This window comes from Sus scrofa, chromosome 14 (assembly GCF_000003025.6).
Source record: "Sus scrofa isolate TJ Tabasco breed Duroc chromosome 14, Sscrofa11.1, whole genome shotgun sequence".
Classification (NCBI taxonomy): Eukaryota; Metazoa; Chordata; class Mammalia; order Artiodactyla; family Suidae; genus Sus; species Sus scrofa.
This window is the reverse complement of record NC_010456.5, coordinates 133269041-133296504: the sequence shown is the minus strand read 5'-3', so window position 1 is coordinate 133296504 and position 27464 is coordinate 133269041. Positions and strand designations below refer to the sequence as shown.

Genomic DNA, 27464 nt, shown 5'->3' with positions numbered 1-27464 from the left:
AATGAAAGAAACCATAATATGAATTGTCAAAGACAAACCAAGCCTGAGCCAAAATGAGCAAAGGCTGTTTTATTGTAAACCTGGGGCAAGAGGACCCTCTGCTGTTGGTGTCACTTCGTCAGGAGTCAAAGGTGGCAGGAGGGAGAGTCAGCTCCTAGAGTGAAGAAAGGAGATACTAGGAGTTCCCGTCGTGGCTCAATGGTTGATGAATCCGGCTAGGAGCCATGGGGTTTCGGGTGGCGCAGTGGGTTAAGGATCTTGCATTGTTGTGAGCTGTGGTGTAGGTTGCACGCGGCTTGGATCCCGCGTTGCTGTGGCTCCGATTGGACCCGTAGCCTGGGAACCTCCATGTGCTGCAGGTGCGGCCCTAAAAGGACACAAAGCCAAAAAGAAAAAAAGAAAAAGAAAGGAAACACTAAGAGAGTCTGACTTCCAAGCATTCCTCGAAGACAGAGTTGTGGAAGTAGAGAAGACTTTCTAATTGGTCCTAAAATACTTTTAACCACCTGAGGCGACAGCAAAGGCGCCAGCTCCCTACTGGTTGGCAGAGGCAGTTCTGCCCCCATCAAATGGCCCACCGAGCGCAAGCGCAGAGGCCCCTATTCTGCTGCTCTGCCCCTCACTCTCCTCTAGGACATTGGCGAGCCTGTGCATGTTCCAAAGTATTGCGTGATCTCATCTCCCTCCATCTCTGAGATGCTTCTACTCCATAACGGAGAATAAGGGGATGAGGACATCATCAGATAATTCTAGAAAGGAGTACAAAGTTACCAGCAGAATTAAACTCAGAAAGGAACACCTGAGAAATTGGCTAGGTTGTAGGAGGAAGACAGGCTTAGCTGATGAAGTTTGAGGTCTGAATAATTTAGAGGCAGATGGGGGTGGGGTGGGAGACGAGGAGTCCAGCCACATGGAACTGTGTATGCAAAGGCCCTGAGGCAAGAGAGAGTGAGTATAAGCAGTGTCAGGACTTGAAAGCAAGAGCAAGGCAAACAAGAGGCGAGCAGGGGTCTTGTAGAGCATGATAAGGAACTTGGGCTTAATACTAAAATATTTTCAGCAGGGGATGGTATTTTTTTTTTTTTTCTTTGTGCTCTTTCTTTGGGCCGCTCCCGCGGCATATGGAGGTTCCCAGGCTAGGGGTCCAATCGGAGCTGTAGCCACTGGCCTACGCCAGAGCCACAGCAACGCAGGATCCGAGCCGCGTCTGCAACCTACACCACAGCTCACGGCAACGCCGGATGGTTAACCCACTGAGCAAGGGCAGGGACCGAACCCGCAACCTCATGGTTCCTAGTCGGATTCGTTAACCACTGTGCCATGACGGGAACTCCAGGGAATGGTATTTTAAGCAGGGAGGGACGTAATGTTTCATTAGAGAAGTAAGCGGGGGAGGTAGTTGCCAAGGATGACTCTGGGATTTGTTGCCCTGAGGTGGGGCAGGAGCTTTTCTGAGCCCAGGGCTCCCCGACTGAGGTGTGGAAGTGGATGAAATGTTATCAGTTGGTTCGGGCAGATTCAGTTTGAGACGTTGCTGAGACATTAAGTGGAGAGGTCAGGCAGAAGGGTGTGAGCTAGGTCTGCAGTTCCGAAGAGAGGGTAGAGCCACGTAGGTAAATCCATGTCCCTTCAAACATAAGTGTCAAATTTGGTCATAGTTGTTTTGTTTTTAAGGTTGAGAAATTGTTACCTTTTTTGGGGGGTAGTGCCCATGGCATGCAGACATTCCCAGGCAAGGGATCAAACCTGAGCCGCATCGGTGACAACTACCAAGTCCTTAAGCACCAGGCCACCAGGGAACTCCTGTTACTTGGTTTTCATTTCCTCTTTCCTCTCTCCTCTTTTCTTTGGAGAACCTGTTTTAATTTTTCTCCCCACCCCCTTCTCATTGTTTGCGTGTTTCTTTTGACTGCAAGGCTTCCTAAAGTCACAGCCTCCACCTGTGCAGGATACAGCCCTCACCTCTGCCAGCTGCCACGCTGGATCACTGTGCAGCCTTATCAGAGGGAAAACAGATGGCAAAGGAACTGCAGAGGCAAGTCATTTGGAAATGACTTGAATGTGGGAAACAGGTCGCTATTTTGGGTGAGGACAATTTTCCAGTGCAAAGGACATGAGCTGTTGCCCCGGTGCCTTGCAAAAAAGCGTGCTTAACGTGTCTTAATCTATAGGCATGGGCTCTGCTCCATCACCTCCTGAGGGGGACCGTGTTTTTGACAGATCCTGGCTCCCAGCAGGCACAAGAGAAAACGGGAGAAGGTTCAGCTGAAGGTTTGATTTCAAGCGCGTATAAAAGCACCTAGGATTAATTTTTGCAGCTAGTCCGTCCGATGAACGAGAATGAAGAGAACCAGCTGATCTTTCTAAAGAAACTTTAGTAGACAGTGTTGATTTGGATTAGAGACGGAGAACCTTACTGGGATCTCTCTGGGTCCTGGGTCCAGGATTTCACAGTAGGGAAACAAGGGTTTGCTTTAGCTGGTGGGATGGTCTCTACAAAATGTGCACATTGGGGCTTTGTTCCAATAGCTTAAAACAGTTCAAAGGAAGATGCTCAGGAAGACGAGCCTCTATTGCCTAACAGTTAATGTTGTTAAAAAAAAAAAAAAATCTGAGGCGGCGGTGGGGCACACGTGTTTTTCAGACGAAGGTCTTTTTCTTTGCCAAGGCTATCAAATGGACCTCCCCTCTGAGAAGTCAAATTATGGCTCTTTTCCCCTCTGTGTTTCTGTGCAGTAGGATGTGGTGACAGGGCTCTGGCCTTGGGCCCGGGTGTCGCTGGATTATTGCTGGGGGTTGAGGTGGGGGAATTGTCAGGTGGCTGTGACAGCCAAGGAGCAGCCTACTGTTTCTCAGAGGCTCTGGCTGCTCTTTTTGGGGCTGGTGGGACCTCGTTTATGGTCCCAAATCAGTTTTCCAGATGAAATTTCCGGATGCACTTGCCACTTTCACCGAGAGTATTTTCCACATGGACCTCTACTGCATGTGTGATGCAATGTTCCGGATAAACAAACGTGGAAGTACTCGTATGTCTTAATGTGTGGGACCAACTCGGGTGCTGGGGACCAGGCATTGTCCTAAGCGTTTAAAGGGGCTGAAACCATGTAATGCTTATGTTCATCCTTTAAACTTGCCGCTTTCATGATTCCCTTTTTATGGATGAATAATCTGTAGCAGAGCAGGGTCAGTTACCTGGCCAAGGCCACAGGGAAGTGAGCAGTGGAGCCAGGGTGTGACACAGTCCTGTCCAGCCCTGGGACCTGCGTTCCTTTTTGCTGCATCTCTGCCTGGAAGAGGCGTGTAGGCCCAGTGATATTTTGTTTTCTCTTAGGAGCGACTGGGTGACCTCCTACAAGGTCATGGTGAGCAATGACAGCCATACGTGGGTCACTGTGAAGAATGGATCTGGAGACATGGTGAGTCTCTCCTTCCCTCTGTGTCCTTGGGGTCCGGCTGGGCGGGGCTCTGCGGGGAGAAGCAGGGGGCGCCAGTCAGTGTTTGCACCTAGTTGTTGGCTGATTCCATGCCGATTCCAGCCAGCCATCCCGTCTGATGGATAATGACCCTCTTTCTATGTCCTGACACTCAGTACCAAGTGGCCCACATTTCGGGCTCATGTAGAATTCAGAGCCACTGGGATACAGTCTCTTCTGAGGCTCACAGGTCAGCTCTGGAAGATCAGGGGCACATGGGGTATGTGGGGGGCCTTCCAGCCATTCAGTTATAATAGTTCTCGAACTGCCTTTAACAACCCTGATTGTTCAGCTCCATGCTTCCCTCCAGGTTAGCCAGTTGGGTTCCTGCCACCCTCTGCCCCGAGTTCTCAAGGGCAAGTTCTTAACATGGTATCCAGTGCCCTCCGCAGTCTGACTGCAGCCCCGATTGCTTCAACCTTTCGCGTTCTTCACCGCCCCCTCTCCGCCAAACCCTGAATACACTCCTCTGTGCTCCGGTAAAAGGGAGCCAGTGGCTCTTCTTCCCCCGAATCCCCCCTGAATTCCCCTCCCGCCGCTGCTTCCTTTTCCTGAGAATCCCTGCCATCCCTACACGTCTAAGTAGTTTTCCTTTGAGGCCAATTCAAACAGCATCTCCTCCCCAGAGCTTTGCCTGGTCCTTTCCTTCTTCCAAAACCCCAAAGCTCTGGCGTTGTCTCTTTGGCCGTGGCCCTAGCAGATTTCACCTATGACACCTAAGGACGACCCTCCTCCACCCCCCCACCAGATGGGGGCTTCCTGGGGGCAGGGTCCAGGTCTGATCCCTTTCTTCTTCCCCCTCAATGCCCAGCTCGCTGTGGGTGTTCCTCAGAGAGACCTTGTGGAGCGAGTGAATCACGGACGCTTCCGTCCCTTGATAATCAGGCTCCAGAGGAGTCTCCTTTCTTCCCCTTGTTCATAAACAGATATTTGAAGGCAACAGTGAAAAGGAGATCCCTGTCCTCAACGAGCTGCCCGTCCCCCTGGTGGCACGCTACATTCGCATCAACCCCCAGTCTTGGTTTGATAATGGCAGCATCTGCATGAGGATGGAGATTCTGGGCTGCCCGCTGCCAGGTGAGTTTGCCCTTCCGCACTGCCTGCCTGAGGGGCGGGAGTGCTGATGGGCCGGTGCCTGGCCAGGGTGAGTAACAAGGCCCAATGATCTTCTTCTCACATACAAAAATACCACATCTATTGCAGGGTATTTAGAAAACATAGGTAAACAGAAAAGAAACCAAATAAAAATCACCCATGATCCCACTTAGAAATCCCACGGACGTTTGGGACATCAAAGCAATATGCCAAAGTAATATGACAAGTAGGTTTTGCCTCCTGGGATTTTAAGATGATGCATATTGACTCCTTAAAAAAGACACATGCACCCGCATGTTCATTGCAGCTCCATTCACAATAGCCAAGACAGGGAAACAACCCAAATGTCCATCAGCACATGACTTGGATTAGGAAGATGTGGTACATATACACAATGGAATACTACTCAGCCATAAAAAAGAATGACATAATGCCATTGGCAGCAACATGGATGGAACTAGAGATTCTCATACTGAGTGAAGTAAGTCAGAAAGAGAAAGACAAATACCATATGATATCACTTATATCTGGAATCTAATATACAGCACAAATGAACCTTTCCACAGAAAAGAAAATCATGGATTGCAGAATAGACTTGTGGTTGCCAAGGGGGAGGGGGAGGGAGTGGGATGGTTGGGGGGCTTGGGGTTCATAGATACAAACTCTTGCCTTTGGGATGGATTAGCAATGAGATCCTGCTGTGTAGCACTGGGAACTATGTCTAGTCACTTATGATGGAGCATGAGAATGTGAGAAAATAGAATGTGTACATGTATGTGTAATTGGGTCACCATGCTGTACAGTAGGAAAAAAATTGTATTAGGGAAATAACTATTAAAAAATAATAATAATTTTAAAAAAAGAAAAAAAAAGATGATGCATATTGAGTTCCCACTGTGGCTCAGTGGGTTAAGAACCCGACTAGTGTCCATGAGGATGCAAAGTTGATCCCTGGCCTCGCTCAGTGAGGCCAGGGATCCAGCACTACCAGGAACTGTGTCATAGGTCACAGGTGCAGTTGGATCCAGCATTGCCGTGGCTGTGGAGTAAACTGGCAGCTGCAGCTCCAGTTCAGTCCCTGACCCAGGAACTTCCATATACCGCAGATGTGGCCTTAAAAAAAAGATAATGCATGGTTCCGGGTTGAAAATTCACTCAACACTACCACTCCGAAGTGGGCAAAAGAAAGTGACAGAAACATTTTTTTTAGGTAATGTGTTTCATTGCCCTTGAATGCTCCTGCTACACCGGGCGGGGGAAGTGCTGGAAGGTAATTTTAAACTTGACCATGTGCCTGGTCTCTTTCTGTTTTGGTAGCTTCACTCAAGTGCCTTTGTCTTTGGGTAAATACTTGCTTCTTTAGGTTGTATTCCTCCTGCCCTGTTTTCACGTGATGGAATCTGGGCACAGCCCCGGGGTGACAGGAAGATGGATGGATCCTTGCTGGTGTCAGTCTGGACAGGCTGACCTGGTCGGGCTTGCTGCTCTGTTGGCCTTTCAGAGCTTCTGACTTTGTGCCCACGGGGAGCCTGTACGTGGCAGCCTCTTCATCCTAACCAGACAGCTCCAGAGCAGGAAGCTGGCCTCCAGAACATTCCTAAGGCCCTTCATGAGGGCCTCTAGGCGTTTTGGCCTTTCTCTCCACCCACTATCCGGCCGTAGCGAGGAGCTTTCTCCTCTAGGGAAGCCTCACTTCTCCTGTCTGGTGTGAGATTCAGGCCTTGCTCCCTCTGGTTCCCCTGCCAGGGGGAAGGGTACCACCAGCTCTGATGCTCCCAGGAGCCACTCTATCCATCATGCTATTTCTATAGCCATCCTGCCCTGCCATGAACTTACACTTCCTGAGCTTACTTGCTTCCTTTTTTTTTTTTTTTTTTTTTGGTCTTTTTAGGGCTGCACTCACAGCACATGGAAGTTCCCAGGCTAGGGGTCGAATCAAAGCTGCAGCTGAAGCCTACACCACAGCCATAGCAATACCGAATCTGAGCCGCACCTGTGACTGACGCCGCAACTTGCCGCCACACTGGATCCTTAACCCACTGAGTGAGGCCAGGGCTTGAACTCACATCCTCAGGGGCACTATGTTGGGTTCTTAACCCACGGAGGCACAGTAGAAAGGCCAGTGTGTGTGTGTTTTCAAGGCCGACCCAGGGGGAATGTTGAAGACTTCCTGGTTGGGGTCCGGGCCTCCTTTTGTGGCTGGTTCATCCTAGGATGCCAGTCTCAGGTGGCCACCCGCTGCTGGCCGGGGCCTGCTGGGCTTTCCTGGGCTCGCTGAGTCTGCACGACAGGCGCGGGCGGGGGTCTGTGAGGCCCTCTCGGTGCCAGTTTGCTCAGCGCAGCCCAGTCTGCCTGCTTTAACGGGCGCGGTCACAGTTTCTCTCTGAGGCCAGGAATTCATCTGTTGATGGTTAAAGGGCAGAGGGCAGCCTGTGAGAGTCTCATGAAATAAATATTTTCCTGTGAAGTTATTCTTGGTGTGTGTGTGTGTGTTTGAAGATAGGTCCTGGGGGCAATTTAAACACAAAGAGAGAGTGCCAGCGTGAAATCTGGACGGGGTTCAAGTATGGACTTGAAATGGTTCTATTTTCCAACCCCGAGTATTTAGGGCCATCTTTCTTCTAGAAGTTACAGAGCAGCCTGCCCAGAGGGGAGCTGGCTTTTGAGCACACCGCCTGGTGGTGGTCCCATCCGTGGGCCTGGGGTGGCATAGGGACCCCCCCCCAAGTCCATGTGGGTAAATCCATCTTGTCTGGTTGCCTTACTTTTGACACGGTTCCTTTGTGTGAGCTGATGAGGCCGCAGGCAGAGGTCACCCAACCAGCTCAGCCACTCAAACCCAAGGCGACCTGTGCTCTAAATGTAGCCACCCAGAGTCTGTTCTTCCTGGAGCTCTTGCTTATGAAAAATTCATTTACCTTTGCTTCTGCTTCTCTTTGTTCTGTCCTGTCTTCCTGTGAACTTTCAGCTGGGGGCGAAGGAAGGAGATGATTCTTTTTAAGTCTTCATGAAAAGTGTTTCCAGACATTTTTGAACTGGAAAATGAACTACCCTATACCATGGACAGCTAATAGGATTTTTAAAGCTCAAAACTAATAGAGAAGGGGGAGTGCCGTTTAGTGGTTGTAGTTTCCGTCTTGCAAGATGAGAAAGTTCTAGCGCTCTCGTTCTACAACAGGGTGAATATTTCACATCACTCCCCTGTACTCTTCAAAATGGTTAAGATGGGACATTATAGGTGGTGTATTTTACTCAGATTAAAAATTGTTTTCGTTCAAGGAAATCTTTTAAATGTTCAGTTTTTAAGAAGTAAAAGCAAAGCCTGTTCCCCATTTCGGACTAAGGATCTACGCATATCAGACGCTGGGAGGACCTTCTTAAGATGCATTTTTAATGCTGAAGGGTTCATGTTGAGGCACACACAGATGAATCCCAGACCACAGCGGTGGTGGTTTCCGAGCAGTTTGCTATTGCAAACACCACATTTTGCTCTGCCTGGTTCTGGAAGGGGCCCGGTTGTCCTGCACGTGATTGCCCCACAGGGTGCCAGGGTCCTGGGAAGTGACCTGCGGTGTGTGGTGTGGTGATGCCTGAGCCCTCACTGCTGCGCTGCAGCTTCGATGACGCGTGGGTGACTCTGACCTCTTTTAGGAAAGACCCCGCTTCACCCACCTGGTCTTCCTGGCTGACGGCCTGAGAGACCAGCCTTTCTCTGCGGGGGCGGCGGGGGGCAGGGGAGCGTTCAGGGTCTTGGATTCGACTCAGAGGAGCCTGCGGAGAGCCTTCCAGAGACCTGTGACAAGGAGCTTGTGTCCCTCAAGCACAGAGATGCTCCTGGAGGGAAGCAGCCTTGAGTCATTCCTTTGGGTGGCCAGGACCTGCTGAAATGCTGTGTCTCCTTTCTTTGACTATATAGACCCTCCAGTCATTAGCCCCTGAGAAAATGTCTTCATTTAACATGTTAACTTTTTAAATTAATTTAACATTAATTCATTCATTTAATGTTTTTAATTAAGACCACCACCAATCCTGCTGAACGGTAATCGTGTTTCAGCCCACCCTACGCCCTCTCATCAATACGTCTAAATTGGGGGACGTTTGAGTTCTACTGGGTCAGCAGAGCGACAAGGATCTTTTAAATCTATTTGTGTTGCTACCTTCTCCTTTGCTTCAGAAGTCAGGTCACAGCCCGCCCCCGCTCCCCCTGCCCAAAGGAACCTCAGAACATGACTGCATTTGGAAAGAGCGTCTTTGTGATTAGTTAAGATGAGGTCGTACGGGGTGAGGCTGGGCCCTGGATCCAATAACTGGTGTCCTTAAGAAGAGAAAACAGAGACACAGAGACAAACAGGGAGGAGGCCACGTGATGACAGAGCCAGAATTGGGAGCGATGTGGCTACAAGCCAAGGATTGCCAGCAACCTCCAGAAACTAGGAAGATACTAGGGAGCATTATGGAAAGTGGGGTCCTGCTGCTCACCGCTCTAAAGCCACTGAAGAGGCAAGGTTGGTGGAAAGGAAAGTTTGCTTTATTTCAGAGGCCGGCAACGGAGGGAGGCTGGTGGACTCCTGTCCAAAGGCTGGCTCCCCACCATTGGCAACCAGCGGGCAAGAGCTTTTCTAGGAGGAGGGAGGGGCTGCGTGCATCACCTTGATTTATTATTATTATTTTTTTGTCTTTTCAGAACTGCACCTGTGGCATATGGAGGTTGCCAGGCTAGGGGTTGAATTGGAGCTATAGCCGCTGGGCTACGCACCATAGCCACAGCAACACCAAATCTGAACCACATCTTCAACCTACACCACAGCTCACAGCATCTCCTGATGCTTAATCCTCATGGATGCTAGTCAGATTCATTTCTGCTGTGCCAGGACAGGAACTCCCATCTTGATTGTTTTAAGTACAGTTTATCTTCAATTCCAGGGTCACTTTGTTCCCCTTTCCCTGAGGGCAGTTCTCACAATTGTGGCAGCTTTTGTCATGGCTACAGTCTGGTCATCAAGTAGTTAACCTCTTCCACCTGGTGGGAGTTTCAGTATTTACAAGGCAGCTCACAAGATATGGCTCAGAATACCATCTATAGCCCTTGAGAAGGAACCGAAAGTCCTTGACTTTGATTAATGACTGAACTATTATTGTTTGGTCTCATTTGACTATTTTCCTTTGCATCTGCATTTTCTCACTTCTCTGATTAAACTTGTTCTTTGACTGAGTTTTTCCTACAGACCAAAGGCAGGCGAAGGATAAGGCATGGGAAGGACCATAGGGTCCTGCTCCGTGTCACAGGGATCTTCCCTAGAGCCTTTAAAGTGCAGGTCCTTGCTGACACCTTGATTTCAGACTTCCATCCTTCAGAATTGTGAGACAATAAATGTGCTTTAAGCCGCCTAGTTTATGACACTTTGTTATGGCAGCTCTAGGGAGCCAGTATACTAACAAACCCAAAGATGGCAGATGACGTTATGTTCCATAATTATCCTCAATCCTGAGTTTGTGGTTTTCATCTGCCACCCCCTCCGCTCTCCTCTCCATTCTCTGTTCTGCTATAACATTAGGTAAATAGCATCATAGCATAAAGTAAGCCTTTTCTCAGAGGTCCTCCAGGACCTAGAAAGATGTTATCTTTTTTTGTAACTAGTCCTTCCTAAATAATTTGATTAGAATATCTATCCATCCATCCATCCATCATCCATCCATCTATCCATCCCTCATTCATTCTTGTATCAAACACTTCGGGGATACCTGTTCTGAGCCAGGGGCAGGGATTCTGACATAAGATGCCACAATGGCTGCTCCCAGAGCCCTCACAGCACAGTGAGGGAGACGTGTGGGCATCTTTTCCCCGGTGAATCCCTCTCAATTCAGGAGGCTCCAGCGCTGCTGGCTGCAGCCTGTCCTCACCCTTACCCTTCTGAGTTTAAATAAAAGTGTGATTTCTCTTCTTTGTCCAACTGCCCCTATGTTGATGATCCTAGGAAACTGTAAAAAAAAAAAAGCAACACTTTTGGAAATTGTATTTCCTGACAGTTTCTCCTGTCAGTCAGGCTGCAAATTAGCCCTGGGACTCTCTGGAGAAGCAGCGCCGGCCAAGAAATCAGAGTTTCCCGGACTTGGGCGACCAGCCTGGTGGAGATGCTGTGGGATAGGGTCAGTGAGATGGGGCAGAAAGGAAATAAGCACCAACGATGTGCTGCTCCCTCTTCAGAGCCACGTGGAGCCCTGGGTTTGATGCTTTCACTGACAGTAATGACCTTGGATCAAAACGGGCTCTGCCAGGGGGTCCGTGTCTCCCTCTTGCCCCTCTTGGAGTGCCCTTGTCATAAGGACAGTCAGATGGGCATGGACAAGTGTGCCTTCTTCTCATCAGGGAGCCAGCTCTTTGCAGAAGGGGTTTGGTGTTCTTTGCATATGGTAGCAGGTCATCTGTGCTCAGGAGTCGGGGGGGCTGGGGGTGTCAGGGCCGAGGGGGGTCACAAGGCCATGGCGATGTGCCTTTCCTTGGGTGAAGGGCTGGCCTCACGGCAGGTAAAGAAAGATATGCTGTGGCTGCATTTCTGGTGTCCTCCTTATTCCTCGGAGAGCACTTTGAAGCCAGCAATTTTTTTTTTAATGAGATGGAAGTCATGTAACGAACAATTCAATGTTTTAAAGAATACGGTGCAGTGCTTTTTAGTGTATTCACACGGTTGGGAGATCACCGGCTCTCTCTCGTTGTAGAACTTTGTCCTGGACCCCAAAACACCCTGGATGCACTGAGTAATCCCTTCTGGATCCCCCTCTACCATCCCCTGGTGACCTCTAAAATGCTGTGTCGCTACGTATTTGCCTGTTCTGGATTAATCCTAGCAAAGGGGTCATGAGCTCCATGAGCCCCCTTTCCAGCAAACATAGCCTTTCCTCTCCCAGCTGAGCACCCGCTACTGTCAAGCAACACCCGAGCCCTGGGAGCAGCCAACAGCAAAGCAGAATGGTCCCGGAACCTTGGTATTCCCTGGGTGTCCAGTAGTGGGGTTTGGTCTGGGGTTATTACCACCCTGTGTAGTGAGCTGGCGCCTGATTTGGGATGAACAGGGCCAGTGTCCGCAGCAGCGAGGAGACAGGAATTTCCTAGAGCTGCCATGACAAAGTACCCAAAACCGAATGGCTTAGAATAACGCAGTTATCATCTCACAGTTCCAGAGGCTAGAAGGCCAAGGTTAAGGTGCGCAGGGCTGGTTCCTTCTGAGGCCGGGAGGGAGCATCTGTTCCTGGCCTCTCCCCCATCTCCTAGTGGTTTGCTGTCTAATTTTTGACATCCCTCCATTGGCAGATGCATCTCCCGATCTCCTGTCACATGGGGTCTGCCACCCTTGTGTCCCCTGCTGCTTCTCTCTGCATTCGCATTTCCCCTTTCGAGAGACATGGTGATCACGGAATAGGGCCCACCTTCACGACCTCACTTAAACTTGATAACCTCTGTAAAAACCCTCTCTCCAAATAAGGTCACGTCCTAAGTTCCTCGGGGCCAGGATGCCGACCTGTCTTTTTGAAGGAAGGACGTCATTCAAGCCCAGACAGGCCTTATGAGTGGACCTGTGGGGAATGAGCAGGATTTTGAGTCGTTCAATAAGGGAAGTAAAGTTGGGAGGATGATTGGAGGCCTCACGTGCCCTCTCTGGACTTTGTCAAGTCCCGTGACTAAGGTTTTTCAGAAGGATTTCGCTGGTTTTCAGTGCATCTGCTGCCCTTTTTTTTTTTTTTTTTTTTTTTTTAAACTGCCACAACTGTAGCATATGGAAGTTCCCAGGCTACAGGGTCGGGGTCAAATTGGAGCTGTCACCTCTGGCCTACACCACAGCCACAGCAACTCCAGATCTGAGCCGCATCTGTGATCTACACCACACCTCATGGCAAGGCTGGCTCCTTAACCCCATGAGCGAGGCCGGGGATTGAACCTGTGTCCTCGTGGTTACTAGTCGGGTTCTTAACCCACTGAACCATGACAAGAACTCCTCAGTACATCTGATAGATAAAACCAGCCACATGAAAAGAAGCAGGAGCCATCCGCCAGAGCTCCATCTGTGAGGATAAAGGCCTTGCAGACTGAATCAGGGCTTCTGCTGTTTCAAATGTCACGAGTCCCACTCCAATTAGCTTAAGTAAGGTGGGGCGGGGAGCGGAATTTCAGCTCCCAGAAATGAAAGTTCCGGGGTAGATCTGACTCTGGCTTCAGGCAGGAAGAGGTCTAGGATCTCAGGGCCTTCTTGGGGCAGTCAGGCTCCCCCCATCACCACCTTGCCGGCAAGAAGCTTGGCCACTAACACCCCACTCACCCACCACGTGAGTGCCTCCAGCAGGAGACTGCCCTCCTGTCACTGTGGGAGCAAAGCCGTCTTATCAGCCCAACTGGGATCCTAGAATCATCTCTGAGCCAGTGACTGTGGCCAGAGGATGCATATTTTAATTGGCTGGACCTGGGTCACACACCCGTACCTGTGAGTGATGAGCAAAGCAATTCCATCAGAACCATCTGAAATATGGAGAAACAGGAGAAAGGGATTCTGTTGTCCACAGAAGGAGAAGGGGGACAGTGGGTTTGGCTGACTAACTGGCTCTGTCTGCAGACTCTGGGCTCTGATGGAGCAGGGCTTAGGTCTCACTTATTACCTACAGTCTTGGCCCCTAATAGGTTCTCAGTACAACTTCTTTATCCAATCAGGGGGATTCTCACTGTGGCACCATGGCACCATGGGTGGGTGGTTAGTGACCCTGCATTTGCTGCAGCTACAGCTTGAGTTTGGATTTGTCCCCTGGCCGGGGAACTTCCATACGCTATGGAGTGTGGCAGGAAAAGAAAAAAAAACTTTCTCCAATCAGAATAAGTGGACAAGTAAAGAAGTATTTGCTCAAAAAATGGGAGACGAAGTTGTGAAAAATGCTCACCTGTGGTTCTGAGACAGTCTTGGAACTTTTACCCAATTGTGGAGCCCTTCCGTATGTAGAGTTCTGGGTTTTTCTTCAATCTCCTTTAAGAACACCAGTCAGGGAGTTCCCGTCGTGGCGCAGTGGTTAACGAATCTGACTAGGAACCATGAGGTTGCGGGTTCGGTCCCCACCCTTGCTCAGTGGGTTAACGATCCGGCGTTGCTGTGAGCTGTGGTGTAGGTCGCAGATGCGGCTCAGATCCCGAGTTGCTGTGGCTCTGGCGTAGGCTGGTGGCTACAGCTCCGATTGGACCCCTAGCCTGGGAACCTCCATATGCCATGGGAGCGGCCCAAGAAATGGCAAAAAGACAAAAAAAAAAAAAAAAAAAGTCTACAAACAATAAATGCTGGAGAGGATGTGGAGAAAAGGGAACTCTATTACACTGTTGGTAGGAATATAAATTCGTGCAACTACTATGGAAAACTATAATTCTTTCCTTAAAAAACTAAATATAGAGCTGCCACATGATCCAGCAGTCACACTTCTGGGCATATATCTGGCGAAAACCGTAATTCAAGAAGATACATGCATCCCTATGTTCATGGCAGTGCTGTTCACAATAGCCAAGACATGGAAGCAACCTAAATGTCCATCGACAGATGAACGAATAAAGAAGATGTGGTGCATATATGCAAAGCAATACTACTCAGCCATAAAAAGAACACAATAATGCCATTTAGAGCAGCGTGGATGGACCTAGCGATTATCATGCTAAATCAAGTAAGACAGAAAAAGGCGAATACCATATGACATCACTTCGATGTGGAATCTAATAAAAATGATACAAAAGAACTTATTTATAAAACAGAAACAAACTCACAGATTTTGAGCTCAAGTTCATAGTCACCAAAGGGGAAACATAGGGGGGTAGGGATAAATGAGGAGTTTAGAAGTAACATATACACACTACTGCATATCCAATAGATAACTAACTAACAAGGACCTATGTATAGCACAGGGAACTCTTTTCAATGTTCCGTAATAACCCATATGGGAAAAAAGCATGGATATATGTATAGGTATAACTGATTCACTGTGCTATACACCTGAAACTAATACAGCACTGTAAGTCAACCATACTCCGACAAAATTAAGAAAAAAAAAAAAAAGAACCTCCAAGGCATAACTTGTGTTTGAAGACAAAAGGGACTTTCCAGAAGAGTTTCCAAAGAGGCCCCTAGAACTTGGGGGATGTTGAATAGCTTTTAGGAAACAGCAGGTGGGTAAGTTAAGTGTAAATTAACGTGGAAATGTGCTTCCCCTTGAAAAGGCCAGGTTTGGAAAGCAAAGGGCAGGTGGCTTGCCTGAGGGTGTTGTCGGCCTGTACTCCCCAAAGGAGAGCTTGGAACTTTTGTAACTGGGGGGCCTTTGTCAAGCGAGAATTGCTTTTGCCCTTTTCCCTGAACAGAATGCCACTTTTCCCTCCCACATTATTTCTCTTTCAGTAGTGGTTATTTGTTTCTCATAGCGTTACTGGAAAACCTTTGGTGAATATTAAAAACAGTCTTTGTGGTGTTTGGATCTAAATGTGAGTTTCAGCTTCTTGCATGTGACCCCAGTTCTCGGGGGCGAAATCAGCCTTGAAGGGAACCCTGGCAGGCAGGTTCCATTGTGACAGTCACCACCTGTGGCTGTGGGACACAGGCTGGCAGCAGGTTCAGGTGATGGCAGATGTGTGTAATGTGCCCCAAGGACCTCAGCCCTGCTGCCAGTGTCCTCAGTACTTTAACCTGAGGCTTCTCGAACTTCTGGGTTTTTTAAAAATATGAATTCTGATTCCGTAGACCTAGGCTGGGTCTGACAAGCAATGGATGCCCCTGGTCTGTGGCCACATTTGGTGACACGAATTAAGACCCCCTGCTTCTATTACCACTGGGAACAGATATTTGTCCCTCCATCACCCACCACCGCCACTGCCTCCAGAATCATCATTTGAGCCTCTTGGATCAAACAGCTGCTGTGGTTCCAACTTTGCTCATGTGGTTTTTGGTTAGTAGGTTGACCTGTCTAAAGCACCACATTCTCTCAACATTTTGGGGAGATCTGAGCTGGCCAGGATTTCTGGCTGCATAGAGATGATGGAGATGGAGGTTGGGATGGAGATGCAGACAGGGATGGAGATGAAGATGCAGGTGGGATGGAGATGGAGATGCAGACGGGGATGAGGATGGCGATACAGATGGGGGTGGAGATGGAGATGCAGATGGGGATGGAGATGGCAAGCCTGGCTGAAGCTCTGTAAGCCTCACTACTTTTTGTCAGGTCAGGACAAAGTCCTCAGGGCCCACTGGGTGCCCCTTCCCTCTTATCCTTCTCACTCTTACTGTTCCATGCCCCCCTCCTTTCTTCTGTGTGCTCTTTATTGTTTTGCTTCTAGGAATTAAAGGAAAAAGTCAGTTTATATGGAAGAGAATCAGATCAAGAGCAGAATCTCCTCCGCTTGACCCCCAGTCCCCAGGGGTCCCCACTGCTGATGCATCCTGATAATGTCTGTTTGGGTGCTTTGGCTCCAACAACAGAAATTCCAGCTCCCACTGGCTTAGCAGTTCAGGGAATTCTTTGTCTCATGTGATTGAAAGTCCCAAGGGAAGGTGATGGGCACCCGGGATTGGTTCACTCAGTAGCTCCTGGTACTGGGGATTCTCTCTGTCCTGTACTCCGGAAAGACTCTCACTCACTCCTCTGTGCCATTATAGTCCTTCCTTTCAACCTGGACCAGTAAGAGTGGCTGGGCTGCTGTGCTCTGATTGGCTTAGACCAATCATGTTGGACCCTTGGAGCTGGGGGCATGAGGTCATTTTTCTCTAAGTGGAGAAGTGGGGCTTCTCAAACAACACAGCATTTCTGTTAGGAAGGAGGAAAGTGGATTTAATGCTGGATGAGCAACTGACAGTGTCAACCACACTACAGAAAATTTCTATATAGTTGTGATATTTATTCATTTGTTCATTCACTCATTCCTTCATTCATTTAATGTGACAATTTCCCAGGCACTAATACTAACAATAAACCAGTGAGGGAGGTACCAGTGTTCCCCTGTTTTGGGGTGAAGATACTAAGGCAAAAATGGCTCCCATGACTTAGCCAAGGTCACATAGCACATAAGTAGAAGAGCAGAGATTGGAACCTAGGCATTCTGGCTCCAGATCCAGGCTCTCCCCACTGGGTAGTTCTGACTCTTAAGATGCTTCTGGAAAGTTTGCCCTCTGACCTCTGTGTGAATGTTAGAAACGACACTGGGCTGTGTTCCACATGAATCAGGCACCTAACAGAGCCACCACAAATAATTGAATGATGGGAGTGAATTCAAAACCATATTTCTGTCCCTAGATCCAAATAACTATTATCACCGACGGAATGAAATGACCACCACTGATGACCTGGATTTTAAGCACCACAACTATAAGGAAATGCGTCAGGTAAGAGGCACAATTTTCAAAAAGAAATCTGCCATGTGCCCAGAAGCACATAGATTTGAGATTTGGGGTTGTTTCTGGTTTTTTGTCTTTTTTAGGGCCACGCCCACAGCATATGAAAGTTCCCAGGCTAGGGAGTCCAATCAGAGCTGCAGCTGCTGGCCTATGGCACAGCCACAGCAATGCCAGATCCGAGCTGTCTCTGTGACCTACACCACAGCTCATGGCAATGCTGGAGCCTTAACCCGCTGAGCAAGGCCAGGGATCAAACCTGCATCCTCATGGATACTAATTGGGTTCATTACTGCTGAGCCACAATGGGAACTCCTAGGTTTTGGGGTTTTATGGTTTTGTTGAAGCCACACTAAATACTTGTAGTTTCGAGGTTGAGAATATTTTGTTGGGGTTCAGGTCCCCAAAGGAAGCCTCCTTCACCAGCAAGTGATTGAAGCAAAATATGAACCCAGACCTTATGATTTAATACTGGAATTCTTCTTTCTACACTGTTGGTGGGAATGTAAATCAGTGCAGCCACTGTGGAAAACAGTACAGAGTTTCCTTAGGAAACTAAAAATCGAGCAGCCATGTGATCCAGCATTTCCACTCTTGGGTATATATCAAAATATCCAAAAAAAAAAAAAAAAAACCCCTTTACCCCAGTGTTTATAGCAGCGTGGCTTACAACCGTCAAGACATAGAAACGACCCAAGTGCCCATCAGCAGACAATTGGCTTAAGATGTCATGGATAGACCTAGAGAATATTATACTTCCTGAAGTAGGTCCGACAGAGAAAGACAACTGTGTTATGACATCACTTATATGTGGAATCTAAAAAATAATACCCAAGAACGTATATACAGAACTGCAACAGACGGGCATGGAAAACCAACTATGGCTACCAAAGGGCAAAGGGAGGGGTGAGTTAGGAGCATGGGATTAACACGCACCCATTACTATACCCAAAAGAGGTAAGTACCAAGGATTTCCTGTAGAGCACAGGGAATTACATTTGATATTTCGTAATCACCTGTAATCGAAAATCATCTGAAAAGATAGATACGTAACTGAATCACTTTGCTGGACTCCCGAGATGAACGCAATGCCGTTCGTCAATTACACTTCAATTAAAACAATTCTCAGTTCTCAAGGGTCACTGGGCACTTGACTGACATCCGCTAACTTACGGATGTCAGTCACGCGCAGAGTCGAAGAAGGAAGAGGATCTAGAAAAACACTGATAACAGTCATCGCAGGACCTACACCTACGGCCTGCATCGCTTTTCCCACATTAACCATTCATCTGCATTAACCCATCTGTCCCTTTAACCACCCTAGGAGGCCAAGGCTGTCGTCCTTGTCCTGCGAGGGAGAAACTGAGTCACTGAGGGAATACATGACACCCCCCTTGTTATTCTGATTCTTGGTTCAGAAAAATCCCCCTGCTTGAACCCTGACTCAGGCCAATTAAAGCAGAATCCTTAGGAGAAGGGCTTGGACGTCTAACTTTTTTAAAGCGTTCCTTGTGGTTCTCACGTATAGGCAGGCTTCCGAACAACTGGTTGATACCTTTGTGGTTCTTAGTACTTTCGTACCATTAGGAGGAGAAGAATCCTCCATGAGACTGGCCCCAGATTTAATTACAGAAATCTAGTAATCCTGAGCTATTGACCGCATTTGCGTACTGGGTGTGGAATTGGGAAGGGCCCAGTGTTTACTGGACAGGCTGCAAGAGCCGACCCTATGCTTTGCTGTGAAATCCTGATCAGCGTTTGCTTCCAGCCTGGGGCTCGAAAGAGCAGGAAAGTGCTGGCAACTCCTTAGATATGAGAATATCTAAGAAACTGTTTGAAGAGACAGAACAAAGAAGTGTCTTCACACATGAATTTAATGAACCAACTGTTCGCCAAGGCCAAATTAACATTGGCTCAAAGCAAGCCCTCATAGATGCTGAGGGAGGGGACCAGCCACCTGCTCCATGGGCGGGAGACTTTCCTGAGGTTGGAGCCATGAGCTTGTGTCACGAAGGCTCTCTGCCTTCTCCTAGGGAATCGACAAACCCAATTCGTCTTGACGTCATTTAATTTGAGATGCACACACAGCTTCCCGACACCTGTCAGCACAGACTTGGAGGTGGGACATGCTAAAGAAATTGCCTCGCTGTCTGGCTCTGCAGAAGTCAGGATAATGTGTTTGGACTTGAGGTCTGTGACTCAGCCCTGCTGCTCTCCATTTTCGCGTGTTTATGTGACCCCGCTCACCAGTCCATTTCATAAAGCACTTGTGTCTTAACTCGCCTTTGCTTGCTGAGCATCTCAGGATATCTTTTGGCCCAGAAATTAGACAAATAACAACTCAGTTGGTGCAGTTAATGTCAAAAGCAGTATATCTAAATGCATTCCAAATGAGCTCACTGCACAGAGAACGCGGGTAGCTGGTGTTTTTAAATAGTCGTCCTAGGTGGAGAATAAGGGTCCTTCTCATAGAAGGAAACCTGGTGGCTATGCCTTATCACCCTGGGGACTCTGTCACCATCACTTGGCAGATGTTGGAACTAACTGGAACCCAGTGATGCAACGTGGCCCCTACAGGGGTCATCGGGTGACCTCTCGGAGGTCCCATGACCTCACAGCCCTCAGCTGGAAACTGTCCAGGGACCATCTATCAGTCTTGAAGTGTGTTCACCCCGGAAATGATTGGCCCTTTGCATCCCTGGCTCCTGGTGCTGGGAAGGAAGCCAGGACTTTGAGAAATTCCCTATATGGAATCTGCTGGATTGCCGCAGAAATATGTCTACTGCTGCAGGGCAAAAAAATTATTAGTTTATCCTAGTATGGAGACAGACATTTACAAAAAACAAAAAACAACAACAAAAAAAGAAGCAGGCGCAAGAGCAGGAAGTGAGAAAAGAAAAGAGAACAGCTGTGGAATTGGAGGGAAATCTCGACAGTGGGAGTTGTTCCTGTGTGCCGGAAATATTTCTAGAACCCTGACTTTTTTCTTTCTTTTTTGATCTTCTGTCTTTTTAGGGCCACACCCATGGCATATGGAGGTTCCCAGGCTAGGGGTCGAATTGGAGTTATAGCTGCCAGCCTTCAACACAGCCACAGCAACGCAGCATCCAAGTAGCATCTGTGAACTACACCACAGCTCACAACAATGCCGGATCCTTAACCCACCGAGCAAGGCCAGGGATTGAACCTGCATCCTCATGGATGCCAGTCAGATTCGTTTCCACTGGGCCACGATGGGACCTCCTAGAACCCTGACTTGTAAAACACTGTTCTTCCCACAGAGGGAGCTCCGGGGTGTTGTGCAGGGGAAACAGCCGCATAGACACCAATATTAGGAGACATAGTGGGTTAATTAATCTGAGTGCCAAAGGCCTTCATGGCATATGTCACTGATTATAATTGCTTTGTCATCTCTGTGTCTACATGTGCCTTTCTCCCGTATTTGAGGCCATGAGGCAGAAACTGTCATTTTATCTTAAATTCATTGTGTGTAGGGTTAGCTGTGTACTTTTGAGGTCTTTACAGGGGAGCTATATAGGGACCAGAGGGAGAAGTGAGCGGCATGGGTGGCCATGGTTGGGAAAGGTTGGGGTTGCAGGTGGCATCAGCCACCCTCCAGGGCCTCTGGCAGGAAGGGGGCTCTGGGCAGTGAGGACCAGAGCCGGGCTGTGGCAGAAGGAGGGAACGGCGTGGTCTGGGACAGCTAGACAGGAGAGGAGGCTGCTCTGAGCGCCAGGAGAGGCGTCTGCCCTGAGTCTGAGACCAGGAGTTTCCTTCTCTGAGCAGAGCTGTGTCTGGGGAGATCCATCTGGGCAGCCGCATGGAGAGCACACTGGTGAGCTCTGGTGCCATCTCCAGGAGAGGGATCTGCCGGGAGGAAGATGGGGAGAGGCGTTTTCATGGTGGGCTGGCCAGTCCTGGGTCCCCCCAGTGAGTCAGGGAGAGAGAGGGGTCTTCCGTGCTTCCCAGGGCGGGGGGTGATATCTCCCTCCATGGAGGGAGAAGGAGAAGTGGTTTTGAGGGAAAGGGTGGTTGCCAAGGGGGAGGGACCTCGAGGGCAGGATGGGGAGTTTGGGGTTAGTAGATGCAAACTATGACATTTAGACTGGGTCAGCAGTGAGGTCCCACCGTACAGCACAGGGAACTCTATCTAATCTCTTGGGACAGACCAAGAGAATGATGGAAGATACTATGAGCAAAAGAATGTGCGTATGCGTGTGTGTGTGTGTGTGTGTGTGTGTATGACCGGGTCGCTATGCTGGACAGAGAAATTGACTCAACACCGCCAATCAACTCTACCCTAATAAAAATAAATTAAAAATATTTGACTCTGCCTGAGGGCCTGGGGTCGTCCGGTCCCCAATGCCCAGGGAGAGCTGGTTGGCTGGCTGGTAAGTAGTGTGCGATGCAGTAGAAAGGAGTCCAGTAGAGGCATGGGGTGGCAGGCAGCCCGCTAGTGGCTTTGACTTCCATGGCAGCTAAGGGTGGTCATGGGCAGTGGGCTGTGGGGCCACGGAGCTCCAGACCCTGGGGTGGGCAGTGGTGGCAGGAAGCCAGGGCAGGACAGCAGGCTTGCGGATCTGGACAAGCCCAGTTCCCTACCCACGGGATGGCGATGCCTCTGGTCTTGGCTCTCCCTCCCTCTGGGATTCCTTTTTTTTTTTTTTTTTTTTCTGTCTTTTTAGGGCCACACCCCTGGCAGATGGAGGTTCCCAGGCTAGGGGTCGAATTGGAGCTGTAGCTGCTGGCCTCCACCACAGCTACAGCAACGCCAGATCCAAGCCACATCTTCGACCTACACCATAGCTCATGGCAGCAGCAGATCGAGGCCAGGGATCGAATCTGCATCCTCTTGGATGCTAGTCAGATTCGTTTCCACTGAGCCATGATGGGAACTCCTGGAATTCCCTTTTCGCTTATCAGACACAGGGTCTGTTTCTCAGGCAAGTAAGTAAAAAATGATGGGAGAAGACTTTTTATCGTCTCCTTTTTAATTTTTTTTTAACATTTTAACTCATCAGATAAACAACATTGTCTGTATATCACACGCACACCAAGAGTCTCAGGGCTGAGCCACCATGAACCCACTCCCCCAAAGAATCCACACTTTTCATCTTCTCCCATTTCTACCCAGTGTTTGAATTCCTGTGTTCACAGAATTCATGGGGTTTTGATCAGAGAATGGTGACAGCTTTGCCCAGATTTTCTCCGTTAAAATCAGATCATTAGCTCCGTCTCATGCTGTCTTCCTAATTGTCATTGTGATGCTGCAGAGTGTTCCAGCAAGTGGATGCGTCATCGCTTTCTCAGCTACCTTCCTGCTCGGGAGCGTTTGGAAAGCTCCCCGCTTTTAATGAACCCCGAGGGAGGATGACACGTATGTTACAACAGGTGTCAGCGTGCGTGTAACTTATGGTCCTTTATGAAAAATTTCCTCTGATGTGTCAGTAGACACTGAATTACTAGAAAAGGGGGCTCTTTTCTTCCAGCTCCTCCAGGAGAGGAGGGAAGCCACAGAGCCTGGAAATCAGTAGATCCCAGGTTGAAATTTATTCCTATCAGAGATGAGGAAGCAGTGTCTTGAGGAAGCTGAGCATCTTATAGGCCCTGCTACTCTCCAGGGCGGGGTTTCTCAGCCAGGTTTCTTTACTGGCCCTTTCCTGACACTGCTCTTAACTATACCCATAACTATACCCATTATATCCGCTGTATTAAAAATTAAGGAATAAGATTTTATCAGGTAGGGTTGAACTTTGGAGGGTCACGACACACTGAAATAGCTAAGACGTATAGCCCCCGGAAAACCAATTCTCACCTCTTTTGAACTGATGTCACCCCTATTGAGACTGCATGCTTTAAGACCATAAAGAAAATTCTGTTCCTTTCTCTCACGTTAAAACATCAAGACCTGGAGTTCCCATTGTGGCTCAGCGGTAACGAACCCGACTAGTATCCATGAGGACTTGGGTTCAATCCCTGGCCTCGCTCAGTGGGTTAAGGATCTGGCGTGGCCATGAGCTGTGGTGTAGGTCAAAGACGTGGCTTGGATCCTGCGTTGCTGTGGCTATGGTGAAGGCCAGCAGCTGTAGCTCCAATTGGACCCCTAGCCTGGGAACTTCCATAGGGCTTTGGTGGGGCTGGTGGCCACTGGAGGAGCCCTTCCCAGCATTGCAGAGGCCACTGCGGGGAGAAAATTGAGAGGAACCTTCACAAAGGGAGTCAAATGCCGTGTTCTCATTCTTATGCCTGTGATACCGTGACACCAAGAAGGCAAATGTGACTGGTGTGAAAATACTGCAGCGGTGGGTAGAGTATGATAAGGTGACTGATGACTCATGGCCGGGAGTCACCCCATCCTGAGAGGCTGTATCCATGGCGAAGTGTGCATCCAAGGGAAGACGCTCCTTGTCTTTTTCGTGTCAAGGTCACGGTCCCCAGCACAGGGAGCACATTTCTCCTGCATCTAATGGAAACGGGGAGGAGGGTGGGCGTCAAATGACAGCCGGGCTCCGTGCTGCATGCTTGTGGAGGTCACCGAGCTAAGGCTGCTTGGAGTGGTTCTGTGTCTCCAGAGCTGGTCACTGATCTGAACGCCAGACAGTGGATCATCTGCTGATCGGGACTTGCCAAGGTCCACGCTGATAGCTGAGAAGGACTGTGTGGTCAGTAGGGTCTGCTGTGCAAGGTCCCAGATTAGAGAGTGACAGTGCTGTGATCCTCTCTCAGAACAGTCACGTGTGCAGCAGACAAAAGAGGCAGCAGTGCTGCTTTTCATTGCTTTGCTGAACCTTCACGGACAGATAAGAACCTAAGAGTCCAAAGCCCTGACTCATCTGCCAGCTGGGTGACCCTGGGCAAATCCCTCGATGTCTCTCTGAGCCTCGCCCTCCATATCTGGAGAACGGGCACAGTCCCTTCTGCCTTATGTACGTCACTGCTGGTCATCACAGCAAGATTCAGGAGAGAAATAGAACTTTCCGTGACCACGATGGTTGACGTTACTAGTGACAGCATCACCGTGTCCCTTGTTACGACATGGCACCATGCCTAGGCAGCTGCACTGCAGCCCCGCAGTCTGTACCCCTCATGGTGAGAAGTGTGGACCTAGCTTGCGGTTTCTCCATTGAGGGTGGGCATCTGCCTCTGCCCTCTTGTGAACAGGAGGCCTTTATAGTCAGCTTTCTTTCTCTCCCCTCGATACCATAACCTAAAGTGAGTTCTCATCCAATGAAGCATGTTTGCATTTCCCAGGAGCAGTGAGAGAATTAGACCCTGGATTTCTGACCGGGGCTGCAGCTGGAACACCTCGTGTGTGTCATCCGAGCCACGCTACAGCAGCAGTGAAGCCCTTCATCCTTTAGGGATGCTTACGGGTGCCCCACGCAGGCACGCCACCTGCCAGAGCAGAGAGCTGTGCTGTGAGAGGCAGGCCGCGGGCCAGCCATGCCCCTCGCCTCCATCAGACACCCCGCATGGTACCCATTTCTCAGCTCTCATAGACATTAAACTACCATAACGTTTGTGACAGATTTGTTTATTTACAGTTTACGAGGACATTTTATGGATCATTGGGCTGGTCAGGAATGTAGTAAAAGATGCTGAGAGCTTGTCCAGGCCTACACCGCCCTCTGTGGGCCCCTCCTCTCGTCACCACCAGCCCAGCTCCTGCTCATCTTGCACAAGCCTAAAGCCCCTCCCTGCCCTGGGCTGGGCGGCCCTCCTCAACTGTTCCTACAGTCCCCAGGCTCCCCTGCTGGTCTGCTCAGAGGTTGTCTCACGAACACTCCTGACTCCACCATGGGGAAGCATGGCTTGTCTGGTGCCTGGCAGAGATGGCTTTTGAATCAGAGCTGCTTTCACAAGGGGGTGGCTGAACACTTTGACCCAGAAGGTCAAGGCGACTCACCGGCTGTGTCACAAGTACCTGTCCAGAGGTGGGGGACACAGCAGCCTCTGGCAGGGGTGCCTCTGTCCTTCACCCCCAACTTGGGCAGCATGTGCTCCTGCCACCCGCGGGCCCTCCTCCCCTCCTTTGGCAGCTTGTCTGACAGCATAGCTCGCCTGTCCCGGCAGAATTCAGGAAACGACACGTATATATATTTCCCTTCCTCATGGGAGCCTGAATCCCCCACCCCGTCCTGGCACGGCCCCCCTGCCCCTTTCTAAGCACAAGGGGAGTGGCCTGGTGTGACTCTGCTGCCACATCTACTGTACGCTTCCAGCAGTGTGCGTGTCCTCAGCCTGACACCGTAGATGTTCGTTGAATGATAGGGAAAGATGATATTCAGGAACAAATATTGATTTAGGAAAGATAGAGAGAGAAAAGGCTCAGTCTGTCCCTGATAAGACCTGCAATAAGACGACAGAAAATGAAGTGAAAAGGTAATACCACCACCCAGGGAGTTGGTCCCCTCACCCAGGATGCTGCCACCACCACCAGGGGAGGTGACACCACAACCTACAGAGATGATCCCACCATCAAGAGAGGTGATGCCACCACCCACGGAGGTGATGCCACCAAGGAAGATAAAGCCACAACCCAGGGCGTTCATACCACCACAAGGAAGGTGATAACCACAAGCTAAGGATGTGATCCCACCACCAAGGGGGGTAAAACCATAACCCAGGGAGGTGATAAACACAAGCAGGAGGGGCTGGAGGACACAGCAGAGGAGACACGAGGAAGACATTCCAAGCTGGGAAAGGGGTAGCTGTGGTGTGTGGGAGGGGGCAGCAGGGAGAACGGTCTTGAGCGCTCTGCCCCCTTCAGTGCACTGCCTTCATGAAGGCTTAGAGCCTTAAATCCCTCTTGCTTCTCAGTTAATGAAGGTTGTGAATGAAATGTGCCCCAACATCACCAGAATTTACAACATCGGCAAGAGCCACCAGGGCCTGAAGTTGTACGCCGTGGAGATCTCCGACCACCCTGGGGAGCACGAAGTCGGTGAGGTTCCCCCACAGTGCACCTGGCCCTACGTGTCTGGTGCCTTCTCAGAGAGCAAGGGGGTGGTTCGCCCTGTGGGAACCTGTCCACACACCCACTCTCACATAGATTCTGTCGGTTTTGGTTCTGTGAACCTCTCATTTTGTGATGTGGGCTGTCAAATTACTGAAGTTAGAAATACCCTCCTTTTCTCCAAAGGGACCATACTTAATTCTGTTCTCCATCTCTGAGACCAGTCGCACTCACCAAAGAGGAGAATGACTGGAGACAGTTAGGACAGAGTTCTTTTTCAGGAGAAAACTGGATTCCCTGATCACCAGTGGCTCAAGGTAGAGGTGGTTCCACTGATTTTCTTTTCAATTTCAATCAACAGGAAATCTACAAGCATTTCCTGTTTTCTACCATTTCTCATTCAGTTGCTCGCAAAATGAAGTTCTCCTACAGGTCAGAAGAAGGTGGTCAAAGATTTTGTTTTGTTTTGGTAAAATGGTGAGCCCTTTAGAAATCCACTGAAATTTAAATGCAAGGGTTTGTCTGAGTCTCTCAACTGTAACTTTCGTCAGTATTTCAGGAGTTTCTCTTAGGAGTTTCTTCTAAAAGGTAAGAGCTTTATCTGTGGGTAGAATCACATTTTCTCAAAAGTGGTAGTTTGGCCAATGAGGGAAATCGAAATCCTGTCAGCTCATGTCCATCACTAATAAATCCCAACACTAAAAAAGCTAAGCTTTGAAGAGAACAGTCTCAAAGACAGCCCCCTTTACAAAATTGTGTCATGCTGACTTGCCCCGACTCTATTTTCTGCTTTTATTTACTTATCTCTGTCAGAGTGAACACAAAGTTCTTTTAAGAAAAATAATTGCTTCCCCAAAGAGAAAAATAATTGCTGTGGCTTGCGTTTGATTTGTAAGTTTTTAAACTCTAAATGCTGGGTTATTTTATCTCTTCTTGCTAAAAAAGAGTAAAATGCCTATTCCGTGGCTGGCATCATCTAAGATTTTCCTATACATCTTATACCTTATATATTTGACTAGCTGGGAATTAGTAAAAATTGTACTGATGTAGTTATGGTTGATTTGGAAGGAGAGAGAGGGCTAACACTGTAGGTTTCTATTATTCAGAGATTTTTTTCCCTAATACAATGTGATAAGGATGTTTTGCTGTAAGCGTCTGATGTCATCCTCTGTTTTTCCCCATCTTTGAGTAAAGGAGAGCCAGAGTTCCACTACATCGCAGGGGCCCACGGTAATGAGGTGCTGGGCCGGGAGCTGATGCTTCTACTGATGCAGTTCCTGTGCCAGGAGTACTTGGCAGGCAACCCACGCATCGTCCACCTGGTGGAGGAGACCCGGATCCACATCCTCCCCTCCCTCAACCCGGACGGCTATGAGAAAGCCTACGAGGGGGTAATGGACCACTGCCCTAGCCCAGCACAGCAGCTGGGCTCCAACTGCACAGAGTCTTGAGTCATGAGTTCATCCAAATTCTGCATTACCAGCTTTCTTTTTAGTGTCTTTCTGCAGAGACAGGGAAATCCACAAGGCCTATGAAAGAGGCACAGCA

At 49.1% G+C, this 27464-nt stretch overlaps 1 protein-coding gene across 4 annotated transcripts in view; it reads left to right on the top strand.

Moving 5' to 3' along the window:
- CPXM2 (carboxypeptidase X, M14 family member 2) overlaps positions 1–27464 on the top strand; it is a 129858-nt gene that overhangs the window by 79874 nt on the left and 22520 nt on the right. For 3 of the 4 annotated variants that reach the window (XM_021073606.1, XM_013983826.2, XM_013983827.2), the window contains 5 exons: positions 3332–3416; positions 4400–4550; positions 16863–16951; positions 25781–25904; positions 27111–27307. In XM_021073606.1, the coding sequence (XP_020929265.1) occupies positions 3332–3416; positions 4400–4550; positions 16863–16951; positions 25781–25904; positions 27111–27307 (646 nt within the window). Of the gene's footprint in view, positions 1–3331; positions 3417–4399; positions 4551–16862; positions 16952–25780; positions 25910–27110; positions 27308–27464 lie in introns of all 4 variants that reach the window. The other variant, XM_021073605.1, reaches the window with a different exon arrangement.